General features: G+C 42.3%; 1 protein-coding gene across 1 annotated transcript in view; it reads left to right on the top strand.

Moving 5' to 3' along the window:
• Positions 1–15,901, top strand: part of far1 (fatty acyl-CoA reductase 1) — a 42,223-nt gene extending 26,322 nt beyond the window's left edge. Inside the window, exons 8-13 of the mRNA XM_088995778.1 lie at positions 2,749–2,876; positions 4,962–5,029; positions 6,993–7,164; positions 12,001–12,130; positions 14,287–14,414; positions 15,032–15,901. Of these exons, the coding sequence (XP_088851904.1) occupies positions 2,749–2,876; positions 4,962–5,029; positions 6,993–7,164; positions 12,001–12,130; positions 14,287–14,414; positions 15,032–15,191 (786 nt within the window). The 3' untranslated portion in view covers positions 15,192–15,901. The remainder of the gene's footprint in view (positions 1–2,748; positions 2,877–4,961; positions 5,030–6,992; positions 7,165–12,000; positions 12,131–14,286; positions 14,415–15,031) is intronic.
• The last annotated feature ends 5,483 nt before the right edge of the window (positions 15,902–21,384 follow it).

The following is a 21,384-nucleotide window of genomic DNA, read 5'->3' on the forward strand; positions in this document are numbered from 1 at the left end:
TTTGTCTATATGTTTTCCTTTCTCTAACTTTTAGAGACAGTCTATCATTTCTTTCTTGTATCTATTGGAAGGGACACCTTTTAGTTGCTCTTGAGTGTTAGAATCACTGATTAACCTAGTAGGGACCTATCATAGCTGGGTCCGGCGCCGCCATGTCTGGACATTAGGGATATATAAATAGGGCCGATATGACCAGTCAGACTTTAGTTCGCTGACGAAGCCTCTTGGATAGGAGGCGAAACGTCCGACATCATCAAAAAGTACAGATGACGGCTGAAGAAACCTTCTCATCGATGGACCACTCCTGTACGACTGAGAGCTTACACAGACGTATCGGAATGAAAGTCAACTTGCCGGGTCCATAAGAAAGCTAGCCTGCATACTGCTCGCTTGTTTTCTGCTGTCTCTCGCAGAAGTTTATTGATGCGAATGTAGCAAAGTGCCGCTGACATTGGACTGTTTCATTGATGATATTGTTTCATTGCGAATTAGAGTCACGCAGAACTTGTTCTGTCCACATAGGCGAATCCAACCGGTGCATTCAACTTGAACTGCACAATAGTCGTCATCTTTTTTTACTCGTCGGGCATATTCAAAAGGAGGTGTTTACCTGTTTCGACGTCAACGGCACCTGGATCAGTATCATCCAATCAAAATTACGCTTTCAGCCAACTGCAGCCCAAACAGGAAATGACCAGCGACAAATTGAGAAATACATATTTAGTTTTATCTGCGAGCCAGATGCAATCATCAAAAGAGCCTGAGATGGCTCGCGAGCCATGAGTTCCCGCCCCCTGCTTTAGATGAATTGCCCATGCGCGTGCGACGGGTTTTTCCTGGAATCGAGAATCAAGAGTTTGCATGGATTTTATCATTGTCATGTCATGGCATCTGCCGGAGAAAAAGCAACAAGTGTAAAACTCAAGGAAAACTACAGTCGTTTCGGGAGGAATACACCCAAACATTTCCAGGAGGTATACTTCGGTCAAAAAAAGCTGAAAATGGATAATGTTAATGTGGATGTCTTTCAAATTTGAGTTTGTAGATGTGCATATTTGAAGTTACGAACAATGTCTTACAATTCATTGTACTTTTCAAACAGGATTTATTACAAAATGTTTGGTTGATTGTCAAATATTTCTGTTTTGTTTTCCTCAAAATAGTAGCAAACATGATATTTTCATGATTGACAAGTAGAAATATGGGTATTTTTTCCCAAGACTTCGTCCTGGACCGACCGGGGCCTGGGGCCCCTTGACTCCGGCGTATTACTTGGCTTTTCTTGTTTTAGAAGTTGGCATGTGTGGATTAGAAACAATGACATGGAAGTGAGTCTTGATTGACATGCGTTTGACTGTCATCATGAAAGATGTTATCTTTGTAACTTGAAGATTATGGCTTTAAAACAAAGAACTGTCATGACTGTGGAGGAGGAGTGAAATGCAAGGGAGCAATGGAAATGGCAACAAAAATCCTTCTGTGTGCACAAGAATCACTAAACATTAGTGATTATCAACTGGACAGTTACATGGAACTCGTAACAAAATTGTATAATACACAGGCAAATATTCTCATACACCAAAAAAATCAATCCAACAAAATAATCCAAAATACTCATTCTTTGTTTGTTTGTTTGTTTGTTTTTTGCCGAGATGGAAAAACATTAAAATACGTACAATCTTTTAATGTATGGGTGTGATTACAGTACACGTCGTTGACCATGTTTAGTTCATTTTTCGGACTATTCTTGTTGTTTTGTAATTTGAATTAATTTACTCCATGAACAGTTTTTGGACAGTATATTCTTGCATTTTATTGCCCGTCTTGTTACATGTTCATTTTATCAACATACTTACAGTTTCATCCATGACATTTACCATCGTCATTTCCCACAAAAGAAAATTCTGTTATATGAACAGATTGAACACTGCAAATGTGGTTTAGTACAAGGGAGTATTCACTACAGTAAATCAAATAATATTTTCCACCATTTGTATTTTTATTCCTATATTTTGTTGATGTTTCACACCAATTTTCATACTGTAGCTCACAAAGACATGTCAATCAAATCGAAACTGTCGTTCAAAAATACAGATTTTATTTATCAAAAGAAACTAAAATCCAAATAGAAATGTGACTTGCTGTGGCCTCAAATCCTTCCACTTTACTTAGTAAGCTCACGTCACAGTGCAGAGGTACCAAATTCAATTCCAGCTCTGGCTTTCCTGTGTGGAGTTTGGGTGTTCTCCCCGTGGGTTTTTTTCTGGTTCCTCAGTTTCCTCTCACATATAAAAAAAACACACTTTCAATGATTTTAATAACGGCCCGTGGTCCCGTGGTTGGCTTGTCAACCTCACAGTGCAGAGGGTTCAATTCCCTCTGCGGTCTCTCTTTGTGGAGTTTGCGTGCTCTCCCCGCAGACTCCAAAAATATGAACGGCGGGCTGATTGAACACTCCAGATTGTCCCTAGGTGTGAGTATGGAGCGCAAGTGGTTGTTCATTTCTGTGTGCCCTGTTGGCTGGGAACCGGTTCAGGGCGCCTCCCGCCTAGTGCTCAAAGACAGATGGGATAGGCTTCAGTTCCCCCCTCGACCGTGGTGAGGATAGATCAGTTCGAACAATGAATGCATTTTAGTGTGACAAGAATGTGTTTATTTTTGGAACTAAACCCTGTGGCAATTAACAGAATATCTGTATAAGAATTTCGAGGTTAATAAATGTATTCATCAATTTTTATCCCTCCTTAGGCAGGTAAAGGGATCCTACGTACAATGAGAGCATCTAATGATGCAGTGGCTGACTTGGTGCCTGTCGATGTAGTCATCAATGCTACACTGGCTGCTGCCTGGTATTCTGGATCACAACGAAAGAACAGGTAGGAAACTCGGAAATTGGGTAAGATTTTCTGAAGGATTACACAAGCAAAACTGAAGAAAAAAAACCTGATTGCTCACCCAATCAGATGTGGAAGCAAATGTAATAACATAGGAGTGTGGACAATTGTGACAGTTCATTTTGAATGCTGTCTTAGTACAAGTGAATTGATTCATTAAAAAAAATGCAATGTGATATATCAAGATCGCAACATTATTTGTCGGCGCGGATAGCCAGGTAAGGCCACGGAGAGGGCAACCGTTAGAACACCGTCGACCCAGACCCACACCCGCCTGCCTCTGTGGCGTGCCAATCAGATCCTTTGTAAGTCATTTAGCACAGAGTCTCTATTCGACATTTTGAATATATTTATGCCATTTTGACTTACGACCGATTGGTCAGAACGGAACTCGGTCGTAAGTCGGATGTTACCTGTACCTCGATGAGAAGGTTTCTTCAGCCGTCATCTGTACAAAAGTGAAGGTTTCGGACGTTTCGCCTCCTATCCAAGAGGCTTCGTCAGCGAACTAAAGTCTGACTGGTCGTATCGTATTAGGGATATATAAATGGGGCCGATACGACCAGTCAGACTTTAGTTCGCTGACGAAGCCTCTTGGATAGGAGGCGAAACGTCCGAAACCTTCACTTTTGTACAGATGACGGCTGAAGAAACCTTCTCATCGATGGACCACTCCTGTACGACTGAGAGCTTACACAGACGTATGTTACCTGTACGTATATCGAGTTGGCATACAGGTTCAAATCCCGCTTGGGGCAAAAATGAGCACATAACACCATCCAGTGTGGGTCCCTGGGCAAGACCCTTCACGCTAATGCCTACCTCATAATGATGAGAGAACATAAAATGGATGACATGCAGGCTCAGACGTCGCCGGGCCAAACAAGGTCTGCGGCAGGTGCTGGGGAACCAGAGCACCTTCATGAAAAATGAGCTACTGGAACAAAGCGGAGATGGGCAACATGCGATAACATGGCTCTGTTGGAATGCCACTACTCAAGTAACCCGATTCAGAGGGGTTGCATGCAGAGAATGTGGGCTGAATGGTTACTTCGACACCCACAGTCACGGTTGACCACGAAACAACTAGTAGCTCAGTGTTCCAATATCCACAAACGGAGATCACAACTTGAGATTGATGAGGTACAACACAAATTCCGAGGTGAAGGGCCCCAGGCTGCCAAATCAGGGGAAGAGGTTCAACCAGAGATTGGCATACACGTGAGCGAGTTACTATCTATCTATCTATCTATCTATCTATCTATCTATCTATCTATCTATCTATCTATCTATCTATCTATCTATCTATCTATCTATCTATCTATCTATCTATCTATCTATCTATCTATCTATCTGTCTGTCTGTCTGTCTAGCGATAGATCTATTGCTCTCTCTATCTATCTACCTATCAGGCTCTCTATCTATCTACCTATCAGGCTCTCTATCTATCTATCTATCTATCTATCTATCTATCTATCTATATCTATCTATCTATCTATCTATCTATCTATCTATCTATCTATCTATCTATCTATCTATCTATCTATCTATCTATCTATCTATCTATCTATCTATCTATCTATCTATCTATCTATCTATCTATCTATCTATCTATCTATCTATCTATCTATCTATCTATCTATCTATCTATCTATCTCTCTATCTATCTACCTATCAGGCTCTCTATCTATCTATCTATCTATCTATCTATCTATCTATCTATCTATCTCTCTCTATCTATCTCTATCACTCTCTCTCTCTCTCTTACTTTCACTATCTCTCTTTCACTATATCTCTTTATCTCTATCGCTATCTGTCACTCTTACTCTTTTAAAATAAAATGTTTTTTTTTTTTTTTTTTGCCTGTGTGCCCTGTGATTGGCTGGCAACTAATTCAGGGTGTCCGCCGCCTAGTGCCCGCAGACGGCTGAGATAGGCTCCGTCACCCCCAACGACCTTCGTGAGGATAAAGCGGTCCAGAAGATGAATGAATGAATGAAAAATAAATGAAATCTGGAAGAGAATTGTCATAGTGCTTATAATGAAAGTTTTGATATCTTGTTGTAGGCCCAAATCCATCCTGGTTTACAACTGCACGACTGGTGGCATCAACCCATTTCGCTGGGGAGAAGTTGGTATGGCTCTCTCTTGTTATCTAAACAGCCTAAGACAGCCTCGGGCAGTGGTGCTGTCGGTCTGGATTGGAGAAACTTGGATTGGATATGCTTTTATTAGTCTCACAGTGGAGAAATTTACATTTCACAGCAGCAAAGTGATGAAAGGAATGAAAGTAGAAAAACGAAATACAGTAAAGTCTCGTTATATCGATATTCAAGGGAGTCCGAAAAAATATCGATATAACCGGGACTATCGATATATCCGACCCTGTTTGCATGTAATTTTCTCCGTGCGTGCATAGAAATAGTATCGATATAACCGGGACTATCGATATATCCGATATCGATATAACGAGACTTTACTGTACATGAGCTGCTGGAAAGGCAGCCACTCTCGCGGCGCCGTCTTGAAGTCAAAAGAACAAAAAAAAACTAAATAACAAATAATATGACAGCATAGAGAGATTTTCAAGTTTTGCACAATGTCTGCTTCCCTCGACCTGGGAACAAACATTTGTTCTCCTGTTTTCTGTGGATTCTGGCTAAATGAATTAATCAGTCATTGTTAAATGTTATGTGGTTAAAATCTTTGTTTCAAATGTCTACAGAGGTTCTTCCATGACTTGAAATATTACATTCACATTATTTTTTTCACACATTCCACTTTGTGGTGTCATTCAATAATCTCACAATCTGAGTGCATGAATTAAGCGCGACACATTTTCATGCATGCGATTAGCAGTGGATGAAATAACACCTGCCCGGCCGGACGCACAACCTCCAGAACGTCTCCGCCCTCCCTGGTGGCCGACAACACATTTTTTTTCAAATCAAACATTTGCTTTATTCCAATTTCGCAATCTTCGTTCGCTTTGGCAATTTCGGAATTTCGGTTCGTTTGGCAATTTGCATACTCGGCAGCCAATCAGAAGCCTGGATCGAATAACTTTGTGCTTCCGGGTGCATTTGCATCTCATTTTCCAAAGTAGAGGCACAAAGAACACAAGAAAAATGCATAAGTGGTTAGGAATCAAGCCAAAACCTCAGCCCAAAAGAAAGATTCAAGAGAAGCTAACCAAATTTATGACGCTACAAAACGTAAAGGTACATTGAAAGCATGGTGGAAAGAGGAGTTCACGTGGCTTGTAGCAGACGACGCAACGCAAACATTGCATTGTGCAACTTGCCAAACAGTGTATGGACAAACGACAACTGGGGGAAAATCATCAGCAAGGGATATTTAACATCAATTAAGCAAGGGAGAATTTGTAGTAGGTACATTTTAAAGTGTTGTTCTGTTATATATTCTGATTATCAATCCTTAATTATTTGTAACAATGATTTTTTTTGCGATTAGTTGCCTTATTGTGTTTCAAGTTGTGAAAAATGGGGCAGGCAACTTAATGACTGTGCAGGCAACTTTTCAGAGTTGTCTGCCCTGGTGTCCGCTAAGTTTTTGTCATGAGTTTCAGACACTGCGGTTAGTCAGTCGTATTTCAATTTATTGAGTCGTTCTTATGAATTATTGAAAATAATGTCATAAAGACTCTCAAGATGATGAACAGGGTGTCAAGTTTTGAGTTTTACTGAAAACATTCAAAATGCAAATGTTAAAGAAATGTGAGGGTTTTTTTTTCAAGAACAATTTTCCAATCACTTAAAATGGGACCACCATTAAATCAAACATAGTCAAAGTGGCTAGCATAATCTACATTTGAATTTTTATTGAAGAGAAAATATGATACAACATATCTTCCACACCTTTGACAACATTTGTAGGATCCTCGAGGCAGTGTCAGCGAGTCCGATATGTTGTCTTAGCAGCCACTATGTTGACAATTCAAAATAATAGTTGAATGGTTCAATTGAAAGTAAAATGTGAATGTACATGAAAAAAATCTAAATGCCACAGCTCTGGGGAAAACTACAAATCATACAACACATCTTACACTCATTGTTGATGACTTTTTGTTTTTTTTAGAATACCATGTAATATCTACTTTCAAGAGGAATCCTCTCGATCAGGCTTTCCGTCGGCCCAATGTTAATCTCACATCCAATCATCTAATCAATCAGTACTGGATCGCTGTGAGCCACAAGGCTCCAGCCTTCTTGTATGATGTGTACCTCAGGCTGATTGGACGAGAACCCAGGTAACCTCTTATTCTCACCGTATTCACAAATTCCCAGAAACCTCCCTCTACATACACTCGCGCGCGCGCGCACACACACACACACACACACACACACACACACACACACACACACACACACACACACACACACACACACACACACACACACACACACACACACACACACAGACAGACCTTTCTGCTGCTTAACTTTGTCAGTGAACTACGCTGTTCATGTGTAATGCAATGCTTGTCATTTCAAAAATGTATCACTCAGGCAGACCTCAGTTTATGTGGGGGGGTTCTTACTGGTTGATACACGCTTTACATTCTACCGCAAGCAATGGTTAATGCCCGGTTGACTTTTCAAATAGAATGGACATCTACAGTATCTAAGTCATGTCATTTCAGCCTCAATAAATGATTGAAAGTTGGCCTATAAGTGCGGCTATTCCTTTGGAAACCCAACTGAGGTTTTAATGTTCTTTTTTCCCGTCTGCCTTGCTTCGCTCCTGAATTTGTCATGGTGACTTTAGATGCATTTAATTCACCCTGTTTTCATTTCAGAAATCATTTGCGCTTCAAATGTTCACTGCATGATGTTTTAAACAAGCTAACATTGTTAATAGCATGACACAAATGGGTTTGTCCTTCACGAACCACAAGAGGGGAGATCATGGATTATAAACTGCCTCCAATTTTTCGCCTTCTTGTTTGTCATGTCTTTCTCCTACAGAGAACTGGAGAAACATGAGCTTCAAGACCAATCCTTTAGAGCAAGCCTTCAGAAGGCCCAATGTCAATCTCCGCTGCAACCCTTTTACTAATCAGGAGTGGACACTTGTCAGCCCGCTCTGCTCTATGACTTCTATCTCGGGCTGAAAGGCCAAAAGCCTTGATAAGGTTAAATGACCACTTTTTCCGCTCCTTGGTAGTCGGCCCACTTTTTGCACGAAAACCCCGTCACACATTTAGTCAGATAGACTCGGTTCAGTGTGTTCCTTGGCGAATATTCAGACAGTGTATTCAGTGTGTATTCAAGTACTCTTGAATTTGTTAAACATGACATATGTTGCAAGAGCATATTCACACCTCAGTGCTTATGTGATGACACTTTCAACGTGCTGCGAGTCTCCCGTCCAGACTACTGACAATGACACTACGTTTGAACTGGAAATGTGTGCAAAACCATCATCGTGCATGATTCCTCTTGTGGCACTAATTCCCATGTTATTTTTTTCGTATGGATGACATGAATTCCATAGAGACCCATTTTGAAAACATCTCACACTTTGATTGAGGAATTCAAGGTGGAGGTGGGACTTCATCAGGGGTCTGCTATGAGCCCCTTCTTATTCACTATAGTAATGGACAGGCTGACAATGTTAGACAATAATCTCCTTGGACGATGATGTTTGCAGCTGACATTGTGATATAGCGAGTACAGGGAACAGGTGGAGGAGAAACTAGAGAGGTGGTGGTTTTCCCTGGAAAGGAGAAGAATGAAGGTCAGTCACAGCAAGACGATGTGTGAATGATCGGGACCCAAGTACAAGAGTGGGGTTACGGGGAAAAGAGATAAAGAAGGTGGACGTTTTTAATTACTTGGTGTGGACTGCTCAGAGCAATGACATTTTTGAAAAAGAGAAGAAGAAGCATGTACAGACAGGCTGGTTCAGCTGGAGAAAAATTTCTGGTGTGATGTGTGATAGAAGAGTTTCAGCAAGGATGAAAGGAAAGGTATAAAACTGTGCTGAGACCAGCCATCATGTTTAGTCTGGACACAGTAGCTGAGATGAAGATGTTGAGGTTTTCTTTGTGAGTGACCAGGTTTGATCGGATCAAGAATGAGTACATAAGTTCGAGAGACAAGACTGAGATGGACATGTCCAAAGGAGAGCTATTGAATAGTGTATATTGGGAGAAGTAAGCTGAGTCTTGAACTGCAATCATCTTTATTCCCAAGTATGTAGAACATACAAGGAATTGGTCTCCGGTAGAACACGCTGCACTAGTATCATCATTTAAAAAATCGTAAAGAGGCACTATACAGTTACATTTGGATTCCTGTTTATAGAGTTAATGGCTTGGGGGAAGAAGCCGTTTAAATGCCTGCTGGATTTGGTGCGCGTGGATCGGCAGCGCCTGCCTGAGGGGAGTAGCTGGAAAAGGTGGTGGGCAGGGTGCGGAGGGTCCAATAGGATTTTCCGCGCTCTTGTTTTGATTCTTGCAGTGTGTAAGTCCTCGAGAGTGGGTAGGGCGGTGCCAATGATTTTTTTTCCGCCATCCTAACTGCCCATTGAAGTCGGATTTTGTCCATTTTTGTGGCGTGCCTTGAACCATACCGTGATGGAAGAAGCCAGAATCGATTCGATGACAGCCGTGTAGAAATGTCGTAGCACCTTCTTTAGCAGCCTAAGGAAGTACTGTACTGTTGGGCCTTTCTCAGGATGGAGTTGGTGTTGACCTCTCACTTCATGTCCTGGGAGACTGTGATTCCCAGAAACTTGAAAGTCTCGACGGTTGACACGGGGCAGTTGGAACGGGTGAGGGGCAGCTGTGGTGTTTCCTGAAGTCCCGATCATCTCTACCGTCTTGAGCGTGTTCAGCTCTAGGTTCTAGGCTCTAGGACGGCTCTAGGACGGCAGCTCCAGTGTTCCCTCTGCTCCACTTGTTGTCGATATGCAGACTCCTCGCCGTCTTTGATGAGACCAATGACCGTGGTGCCGTCTGCAAACTTGATGAATTTGACAGCTGGGTGTGTTGTGGTGCTGTCGTGTAGAGAGATAAGAGCAATGGAGAGAGGACGCCTCCCTGTGGGGCTCCAGTGCTCATGGTGCGTGTTGATGATAATATTTTTCCCAGTCTCACCTGTTGTGTCCGTCCCGTCTGGAAGCTGAGGTTCCCCTGACAGATTGTAGGGGACACACCAAGCTGGAGAGGTTTGGGGGTGAGGAGTTCCAGGATGATGGAACACAGAGCTAAAGTCCACAAACAGGATCCTCATGTAGGTTCCTGTGTTGTCGAGGAAGTCGAAGTTGTGGCGCAGTCCGATATTGACTGCATCCACCACAGACCTGAGTGCTCGACAGGCAAACTGAAGAGGGTCCAGCAGAGATCCGATGATGATCTTCATCAGGTCTTTGATAAGCCTCCGGAGGCCTTTCTTGCCTAATTTTAGGGACGATTATTTTAGATTGAATGTTTGCTTTCCGTTTAAACTGCTCAGTTGGCCCTCCTTTTATGGCAGGAGAAATTACTACTGCTTTTTCTCCTTACCGACAAGACGACACTATAAAAATCCAATTCTGTTGGAATATCACAAATGAACATACATAGGTTACCTAAATAGACTGTTCTTGGTGAGGCCATTTCCAAATCATTTCGTATTTCCAGTGTATTTCCTTCTCTGTTGGTAAAAGTTTGAGAACTTATAATAGCCTTATTGACGAGGGGCCATCGATCCAAAAGATCCGGAGAAAATGTCGGTCGTATTGGCTTCTGTTACACACCTAGTAGGACCCCCCCCCCCCTTCCCCGATCTCCATTAAAGCAGGAAGAAGCCCTGAATTCGCTGACCCGAACCTTTGTCCAGCTTCGGTCATTCCTTCGTGACAGATGTGGTTCTTCATGTGATCATCACAAGACATTAGATTAGACATAAAGATCCTATTTTATGCAGCATAATATGTGGTTACCATATACAGTAAATACTAATGTTTCCCGATGAGTTCAACCCCACCCAGAAGCAACAAGATTTCATTAGAATCTTTGTTGTACATCATGTGATATCATTCTGATAGAAAATGATATTCCCATGTTATTTTCTTCATTTAAAGCGCTACCAAAGCATTCTGATGTAATTGATTAATAACATTTCTCATCATGAAACCTCAAGGGAAAAACAAATAAAGAAAATGGGAGTAAACCAATCGTGGCAACGTGAATGTGTTGCGTTCCTCTTATAATCACAGCAAAGCCCTTCTCAAGGCTTTTTTGAAGGCATTAACTTTGTTATGTGGTAAATAAAATTGTATGTTTGTCCGTTTTGCAGAGCTGGTGCTTATTCAAGCTCATTTTGGTCCTGTCCAGTGTTAGAAATGCCCTAATCCAATTCAAATTTCCTACCTATTTTGTAGCATCGCTCCCTGCTTGACGTGTCGCTCCACCCAACACGTGACAGTGTCTTGATGACACCAAGACTAGATTGATCAGAAGAGTGGTACACATAAAACTATGCCCAAAACGTCGTGGGAGCTTCAAAACTACTATAAGAATCCCTAGTTATTAGCAAGAAAATACCAACCAACGGTCTCCTAATTTGCTACTCAGGCTTGAACCAATGAAGCAATTGGTCCACTTGTAATGATGTGTCAAAGAGGATTGGCCACAAACTAAATTGAATGTGAGGATAGCTTGAGGCTATTGAAGGCATACCGATGCGTACCACTGCCTAGTTGAAATGACCTTTCAAGTGAAATCACTCTTCGCACCCTCGAAATCATTGTCACAACTAAAATCTCTATTCAATATAGTGATTCTTTCGATACATACTCATGACCCTCTCTCAACTGGATGTACTCATCTATAAATAACAGCAATCCTACTAAAACACTTTTCTGATCCCCACTGTCAACGACTGACTTGCCGTTATTTTCCTTTCGATCACATTTTTGATCAAGCTACAAACACCTTATTACACAGCATCCTGCCTTTCTCGACTCTGCCTCGCTTTGCCTTTCCGACCTCTCATTGAATTATGCCAACAATCTGCTGCGCTGTATCTCGTATCCCACAATCAATCCTTTTCAATAGTATTTCTACACCTCACCTCACTTTGTTTCTTATCTAAAGGATGATGAAGACAATCACCCGCCTTCATAGAGCCATGATGGTTCTGGAATATTTTACTAGTCACTCATGGGTGTGGAGCATCGACAACGTACCCATGTTGCTGGCCCACATGACCCCTGAGGATAAAAAGGTAAGAGAATCATGAACGGACAGAAAGATATCCACTCACTGTCACATGTATCCTGACTCCACTCTTGGAGTAAATTAGGCTAGTCCGCAGACTACTATATGTTAATGTTTTCATGACAAAAATCATTGCCAGACGACAAACATCCGTTTGGAAAAAGAAATTATGAGGTCAACTTATTCAATGGAATGCTCATTTGAGTCCTCAAAGCACGGCAGAAGAAATGGCATCGAATGCAATTTTCAAATCGCAATTGGCTTTCATATACCGTAGATGTTTATTCATTTATTTATATATATGGAGTGTCTGAATAAATTAAGTGCTTCAGAAGCATTGTCAACATAAACACATTGATATTTTGCCTGTGACTTTGCACATGAATGTAGGATTCTTCGATCACTTGACACTTTACCACAGTTTATCCATCCTTCCATGTTGTGTTCTTGTAACCGGCCTCAGGCCTAGGGGATACCAAACGTATCACGATGAGGAAGAGACGACACGAGACAAACGTGTGTTACTCAGCTTTACACAGCGACAGCGATTTATTACTGACTGCGCATGCGTGAGTGAGCTGAGCCAACATTGTCTTCCTCTGTTCCATTCACAGGCGCGTAGCGCCCTCTACTGACTTGGTAGTCTAGTCGACTACCAAGTCGATTAGACTACCGTTATCTACCGTTAACTACCGTTAGACTAACGGAGGTCTTTTCTCGACCCCTACAGTCTCTTTATCCTAATGCGGGTCACTGGCCTGCTGGAGCCTCTCCGGGCTGTCTCAGCCGCGGGTGGGGAAAACCCCTCAACTGTTTGCCAGCCAATCGTGGGGCACATGTAGATAACCACCATTCATGCTTTTTAGCAATTTAAAGCACAGGTGTCAAACTCAAAGCCCGGGGGCCAGATCTGGCCCCATGCGCTCTTCAGCCAAAACACCCACATCACTGAAAGTGGTGACAATGGCTTGATTTTGTGTATGCTTTTTTTTTTACAGTTATTAGCAATAGTCTTTTTTGTCAAATGAACGTTTCAGTATCACTTTTCAGGCACTTTAAGAAATGAAGAGTGTTAAGAAACCGTTTTATTTTGTATCCTCATTTTGTATAATGCTGTAATATATTCTTGATGAAGATAAATGAGGCATAATGCTGGATTTTGTTGAGCGGATCTGGCAACCCAGCCACAGCGCTACATCGGGTCCTTTGACGGCGAAAACAATTCTTGTTCAATGCTGACGAGAAGCTGCTGCTCTCTGTGCTCCGTCAAATAAACATCCCACTTGTTTGAGCTAAATTAGAAGGACCATCTCGAGTCTTTATTCTCCTAAATGCATCGCGAACACCCTGTACATCTCAACAAGGAGTTATTTCAATCAGAAGGTACTAACCCAAATCGGTGTGTCATGTACATCCAGCAATGCAGATAATTTGATTTGAAAGCCACCACATAGTCAAAGAGTCTTCCTAAAAGAACGAAAGGAAGTGTGTGAATATCATTGTCATTGTCAGATTGACATTACACAGTGCGAGATAACATTCTATGATGGACTGGGACATATCACCAATGATGTTGCTGAGATCAGGTCTTCCAACCTCATACCCCCTCCCTGACGATGACCCAGCAAGGCTTGATCAGAGCCTGGTTTGTGTTCCAGTAGAATTGGCCCGCAGATTGCTCCTGCTGATCTAGGGCAATCTCCGTGGTGTTCTTCCTTTTTTCTGCACCTATGAGCCAAGTGGAGTGAACACCTTGCACAATGAGCGGTCAGCAAAGGCCTACGGTGACTCCCCACCTCCTTTTTCTGCTCTTGTTGTTTTTTAACCGCTTTCGCTCATTCGACTCCTCGATGCGGTCATTCCAAGAACTGTCATTTCAGTCAACCGCACTTGCCATAAAGATATTGGGTTGTGTCATAGACTGGATACCTAAGCTTCTTGCACAGGTCCATACGTAGCTTGTAGTCCACTGCTGAGGCGAGGAGCCGGCTGCAGGTTTGGCTTGTGACTGTGACCGCTCTCCGGCCCTGAGAAAGCTGATTCTTCATTGAACAGATTATTTATTATAGCACATATCCTTATCGAATCGTGTTCATTTCAAAAGATTCAGATTTTAGATTTGCCAAGTTGGCACTGCAATATTTCTCCATTTCGTTGCTGTAGGTGTTTAATTTCGATGTGCGTCAGCTGAACTGGGCAGAGTACATGGAAAATTACTGCATGGGCACTAAAAAATATGTCCTGAATGAAGAGCTGTCAGGCCTGCCTGCCGCACGCAAGCACCTGAACAAGTAAGTGCTTTGCATTCACCATGCATTTATTTCTACCACCAAACATAAAATGGATGACAGATAAGTATTCTGACTTTATCTGTTGGTCCATTTACCGTATTCTCCGGTGTACAGGGCACACCCAAAAGCCTGGATTTTCTTCAAAAGATGAGCCCGCGCCTTATACGCAGGTGCGCCTTATATGTGAAGTAATACTGAGCCACAACAGTTCTCACAACGAGTGTCAGCAGCCACTCTGTTTCTCCCTTGAAGAAGTAGTGCGGAACCCCAGCCTCTATTTTAGAGCTTTAAATTGTGGTGTGCTTTATAATTTGGAAAATGTTTATATATTGATATGTTATATTTGGAAAACCATTTTCATTCATTGACTGTGCACCTTATATATGGGAAATGTTTGAAAATACACCATGCGCCTGATACACTGGAAAATACGGTCGTTTAATTTCATTGAAACCTACGCAACCGGAATGTTTCAGTGCTTTGGAAAATACATTCCAGTGATTTATTCAAGCAACTTCTACTAACAGCATGAGGGGAAAAATGTGTGTATGTGTGGTCTTTTTTTCTCATCATGCATACTAATTCTAAAAGTGTTGTTCTATGTGTTTTTTTCCTAGGCTGAGGAATATCCGCTACACTTTCAACACTATCCTAGTGGTGCTCATCTGGCGCATTTTTATTGCCCGGTCTCAGATGGCTCGAAACATCTGGTACTTTGTAGTGAGCCTCTGCTTTAAGTTTGTCTCCTACTTCCGAGCCTCTTCCACCATGAAATAATTACCCACAGTGCCAATAGAGGGAGGCAGTGTGGAACAACAGACAATAGAGAATCCTGGCTGGTGTTCTTGAAAAAGAAAATGCAAATCTATTCCATTGGTTCTATGTGAAAAAGAGTGCAGCCTTCAGAGCAGTTATACGCAATGTTCCGCCATTCAATAGCAGCGAGTGTGCAATCCAATACAAACAACAATGTTGCAAATGTTTGATTTCGACATACTGCATTTAACCCTTTGACACCAACTCCAACGAGTCAATCTGCCTGGGGAAGAACTTGAATTCAAATAACTCTGCTTATTTCAGCCAGATCGACTACACCGGGGATATGGAAATCCAGTCGTTTTGACTTGAGATGGCTTAACAATTAGCCCAGTCAATCAAATGTATTGGAAAGGGTAGTTGAATTTGCACAGCAGCGAATTCAGTCGTTTTGAGAGCCAGCGTTTGGTCAGACTACCACCACTGCTGACGTTACGGTACACCTGTTTTAAAGACAGCTTTGAAATGACCTCTAAATAACAATTTCAATACCTTCTAGGACTCAGCTGTTTATTGATAGTTGGAGTGGAAGATATGTTGTGTACTATATATAGTAGTTATCACTCCCTGTTGCTTCCTACCTATGCCGATTTTCAATGTTTCAAGAGCACTGTGACATCAAACCTTTGTCTAACATCCATTGAATTCATTAGACTTCACTGACCTGTTGACGTGTGTGTCGCTGTGGTTTATCGAGGAACATTACAATGATTGAATAATCTGGGCGTGACCATGCCAATGTTTGCTCATGTTGATTTTGTCTTCTCTTTGGTGTAGGTGACAACTGTCACACATCTTGTCCAATGAATGGCTTGGAGTACAAAAAAAGAATACGTAATATGTCACTGCCATACTTTTATCTTTAGTGCCTGAACTTTTGGAACAATGTGAAAACTAAGGAGATCTATTTTTTCAAACTATTTTGTGAGTAGGGTAGTTCCCTTGAGGGAGATTTCTAATGAAGTTGTATTTTTCTAATTATATCGTCAGTGTCTTGGGAAATTAAAGCTTCATTTCATGAGATGATTAATCATTAAATGAAAAGGTTTCTACAGCCGTCATCTGTACTTCTTTCAAGATGTCGGACGTTTCGCTTCTTATCCAAGATGCTTCTTCAGCGAACTAAAGTCTTACTGGTAGTTTCGTCCCTAGATATACATATACGTATATCCCTACTGTCCAGACATGGCGTTGCCGGACTCTGCTATGATAGGTCCCTGCCCTCAGGTTTCATAGCAGAGTCCGGCACGGCCATGTCTGGACAGTGTGTGTGTGTGTGTGTGTGTGTGTGTGTGTATATATATATATATATATATATATATATATATATATATATATATATATATATATATATATATATATATATATATATATATCCCTACTGAGTAAATGTATGAGCAGTTTTATATTAATTATAAATATGAGCATAGGTTCATTAACAGCATTGTACTATTTTAATTAAAAGCATACACGTTAGTCATTGCAAGCATAATCAACTTATCATTAATAATAAGCAAATGTATAATAACTAAAGACAACAAACCTAACGCAAATGGTTCACTCCACCCGCATATGGCGAATGTGTATACAGCTATAGGCATTTAATACTTTCCCTTTCGCCAACTTACAGGTTTCTGTCATCACTTTCAACTCTGCTCGATGCGCTGAACATGGTTGCACGCAGCTTTCTGCCTTCACTGTCCTGAAGCTATTTTCTTCCTGTTTAACTACTGCAATCACAGCATGGTTGCCGACATGATCCCGATAACGTGATCCATCGAGAAAATATCTTTCATTCGCGTCAAACAGCGGAACAGATTTCAAATCTGGTCTCAGGTTGGTGTACTTAAAATCTTCCGATCCACACTCGTGGGGTTCTCCTTCAAAGTCAAACAGCATAGTATGAGCAGGATTGACTGTTACGCACATTTTGATGGTGGCATCGGAATACGTTTAACAGTGGCAAGTACTGCAAGCATCGAGCCTGAGTTATCACAAATCAGTGACGTGCAGTCAGTGGAGGCAGGTGAGGCAGTGCCTCACCTGTATCATGGAAATATCAAATGAAAAAAATTAATTAAACAGTTAGATGTATTTAGTGATTTGTACTTTAAAGTTCTTGTCCATTTAATTTCACCGTTTTAGGATTTTTTTTTTTCAAAATCGCTGAAATTTCACATTTACCGTTCAAATACGAAGTAGAGGCGAGCGGTGACGTCATTGAAGACGTCAGTGCCTCACCAGCCATGAACCTCACCGCACGTCACTGTCACAAATTGATTTTGCGCAATTCCGAAATTTTATAATGAGTGTAGCAGTCGCATCAAAGGCATTCAACCATTTTTTGGCCTTAAATTAATATTCAACCTTCTGTTAATCTTCAATCAAGTGTTGCTTTCGAGGAAAGGGTTTCTTCAGCCGTCATCTGTACTTCTTTTTGTTTCCTAACTGACATCAGAAAAACGTTTCATAGCATCTAAAATATCCAAAACACGCAGTATGATATTTTTAGTCAAAGCCAAAACACCAATAAAAATGACTTCAAGTGTGCTGAAACTGCAAAAATCGAAACCGGAAGTGGCCAGTTTCAGAAGGTCCCGCCCCCTTGTTCGTGGTGTCACGCCAAGACGTCTTGTCTTGCTCTAAAATCGAAACAATGGCTTCAGATTCGGAAAAGATGCTTTGTTGTTACTCATCCAGTTATGAATATGATTCAAATAGTTCTGAAGGGGAAAGCATACATGTTTGCAATCGATTAAAGAATGTATTTCTGCCATTTTGATGTATCGGGGGGGATGTAGCACCCAAAAGAGGCAGAAGATGGCGACAAAGCTCTGTGGAAACAGGCAGATTAATTCCTTCCAATTTTTGTCAGCGAATATCAAATAGATGCTCGGTGCAACACACAAGGATTCACCTTGGCGTTATTGATGTGTTTTCCTTCTAATTTCGCCATCGACACGGATCAACACAAAGTTTTCAGACCAAACAAAGTACCGCAAAATGCATTGACGTGAATGAAAGGACGACTACAATGTGTCCTTTCTCCGTCAGGGGCGTTCCCTCCGTAATGTGACGTCAGAAAGTGTCAACTCAAAAATAAGACTTCCGGAATATTCAGCGCGAGTCTTAAAAGGTCAAATATAGTTATATGCGGTGGAATCTTTGTAAAATACGCTCAGTAGAAGCGTGGGCGTGGAACCCAAGCGTGGAATCATGACCAATCTGTCTGCGTGTGTGTGTGTGTGTGTGTGTGTGTGTGTGTGTGTGTGTGTGTGTGTGTGTGTGTGTGTGTGTGTGTGTGTGTGTGTGTGTGTGTGTGTGTGTGTGTGTGTGTGTGTGTGTGTGTGTGTGTGTGTGTAATATCCTCATGGATGTCGGAGCAGAAGGACAGCAATGCAAAGTGAGAGAAAGCGGCGATTGGCGAGGGACAAGATGCTCATGCTGATCTTGATTCCAATGTTGATGATGGATGAGAAGGTTTCTTCAGCCGTCATCTGTACAAAAGTGAAGGTTTCGGACGTTTCGCCTCCTATCCAAGAGGCTTCGTCAGCGAACTAACCTTCACTTTTGTACAGATGACGGCTGAAGAAACCTTCTCATCGATGGACCACTCCTGTACGACTGAGAGCTTACACAGACGGAATGTTGATGATGATGATGTCCATCTGTGGTGGATGCCAGGTGCACATTTCTCCCAAATTGGCAACCTGACCATCGTCATGACTGTCGCTTCTGGATACTGTGCAGACGAAACAACACCTTCGCGAATGAGAGATGGTGCGAGGTGCCAAACGAACGTTTGCAGACTCGGCAGCCAATCAGAAGCCTGCTTCGGACTACACCTTCACTGAAAACTGTACTTCAGAGGTTTGAAAGCCGCCGAGAAAGCGGAGTCTACATGGCTCGTAGCTCTTTGTTTGTGACTTTTGCCTTATTGAATAAAACAAACGGTTGCTTTGAAAAAAAGTCTCTTCTTTTTTCCTTGAAGAACTTGTCGGCCATCCGGGCCGAGACGTTTCGAAAGTTGTACGCCCCGGGCCACTGGGCAGACGCTCATTCAGACTGCTAACAGCTACCTGATAGCTACCTAAATACAATACCGAGCTAGGTAGCTCGGTAGCTATCTGGACATTGATAGATAGCTATCTATCCTCTATCTTTCTAGCTATCTGGCTATTCTATTTAGCTATCTATCTAGCCATCTGGTCATTGCATGATGGCTAGCTCGCTGTCATGCAATGACCAAGGCCCTGGGGGGAGGGGGGGGGGGGGGGGGGGCGCTCCGATTGATCGGCGTTGTACAGAGGCGATATTGGTCCGACAACCATATCAATAAAGCCTCTCGGTGTGGTCTTCTCCGTCTTTTGTTTTCCTTGCGAGGAACGCGGAGATAAATCCATCGACAATTGATGGCGTCTGTGAGAAGGGCTCTATCGGAGTAGTATATCAAATCAAGGTATCGGAGAAAAGAAAGTTTGCGGCGTGAATTAGAGACTGTTGTTGCTTCAAGTTAAGCAGAGTCGCAATCCGAGTCAGCCAATGTTTCACGTCTTGTGTTTAATCAAGAACTCATCCTGTCCTCCAAATATCCCTCCGTGTGTTTCTCGGACGATTCGGGTTGCAAGCGAGACGGAGCTCGTCCCAGATGACTGAATTGGAGCTGGGGTTCACCCTGGACTGGTCGCCGCTCAACGTCGGGACTCGTAAACTGTCCCCCCCCCCACCAGCCTCCTTTGCTTTACTCTTGACTTCTTTCTTATGGTACTCTGTGATCCAAATCAGGTTGGAGTGTGGCGACGCTTGGCGCCTTGTTTTTCAGGAGGGTCGCCATCTTGTATGTGTTGCAAGTGTCCCTGTTGCTGCCACACACCTGATTCATCAACAAGCTCTGACGGCCAACCAGTTGATTGGCATCAGGTGTGTTGCGACACGCAGACTTGGAAAACTTGCAACATGGCGGCACTCTGAAGTCAAAGTCAGCTTTCTTGTCAAATATGCTCATATGCGTGACATACAGCACAGATGAAATTCCTGTTCTCTCGGACCCAGCGTGCAACAACCACCACCACCATCAAGGTTTGACACCTGTTTTGTACACGAACCTGCCGGAGGGTTCAATTCGGATTCAAATCAAAATGGCCAAGACATCAAGAATATGGCAGCTCTCATTGTGGTGAGTCCAAATCAGTCGTCATGGCTCATTTCATTTGCTCAAGTAAATTCTGCTTACGTAGTGGGCCATACAATTATATTGCCAGTTACCCGCACTATCTAGCGATCTCGCAATCGAGCGCTGTAGCCCTCTAGCACGCTAGCCCTCTAGCTATCTAGCGCTGTCGCTATGTTTCTATGTTATCACGCTATCGAGCTGTGTTTATGTTTTTATGTTTCTAGCTACCGAGTTATGTTTCTATGTTTCTAGCTATCGAGCTATCAAGCTACCGAGCTATGTTTTCATGTTTCGAGCTACCAGGCTATCTTTCTATCTTTCTAGCTATCGAGCTATCAAGCTACTGAGCTACCGAGCTAAGTTTCCATGTTTCTAGCTACCGAGCTATGTTTCTGTTTGTAAGTTTCTATGTTTCTAGTTGCCGAGTTATGAGCTATGTTTATATAGCTCGTATGTTTATATGTTTTGAGCTACTGAGCTACCGAGTTATCCAGCTATGTTTCTATGTTTATGTTTCTAGCTATCGAGCTACCGAGCTATGATCCTATGTTTGTTTCTAGCTACCAAGTTACCTAGTCTAGCTATCTATATCCATCCCTCTGTCCATCCATCCATTCTTTCATCCATCCCATCCCATCCATCTTGCTAGCTCAGCCCGTTATTTCTTCGCAGGAGTTCTTTGTGCTTGCGTGGAAGCCCATCAAATCATCGGAAGAGAAGGTCTCACCGGTTAGCTTCATTAAAATGCGCTTCCGAAAATGCACCATGCATCTCTCACTCGCGTATATGTTGTTTCGTATGCACATATCGCATTTATAGCCTCGGCAACAGGAAGCGGCCGTTTGTAATTCATAATTATGTTCCGTGGCTACCCCAAAAGATGTTTTATTTATACCTCTCTTTATTGCATTCTTTTTTTGACCGGCCTTGTTTGTCTTTGGTAATTATTCCTTTGCAATCACGGCGACTGTCTAATTGCAG

Source organism: Hippocampus bargibanti, linkage group LG05 (assembly GCF_051943395.1).
Source record: "Hippocampus bargibanti isolate YZ-2025 linkage group LG05, ASM5194339v1, whole genome shotgun sequence".
Taxonomy (NCBI): Eukaryota; Metazoa; Chordata; class Actinopteri; order Syngnathiformes; family Syngnathidae; genus Hippocampus; species Hippocampus bargibanti.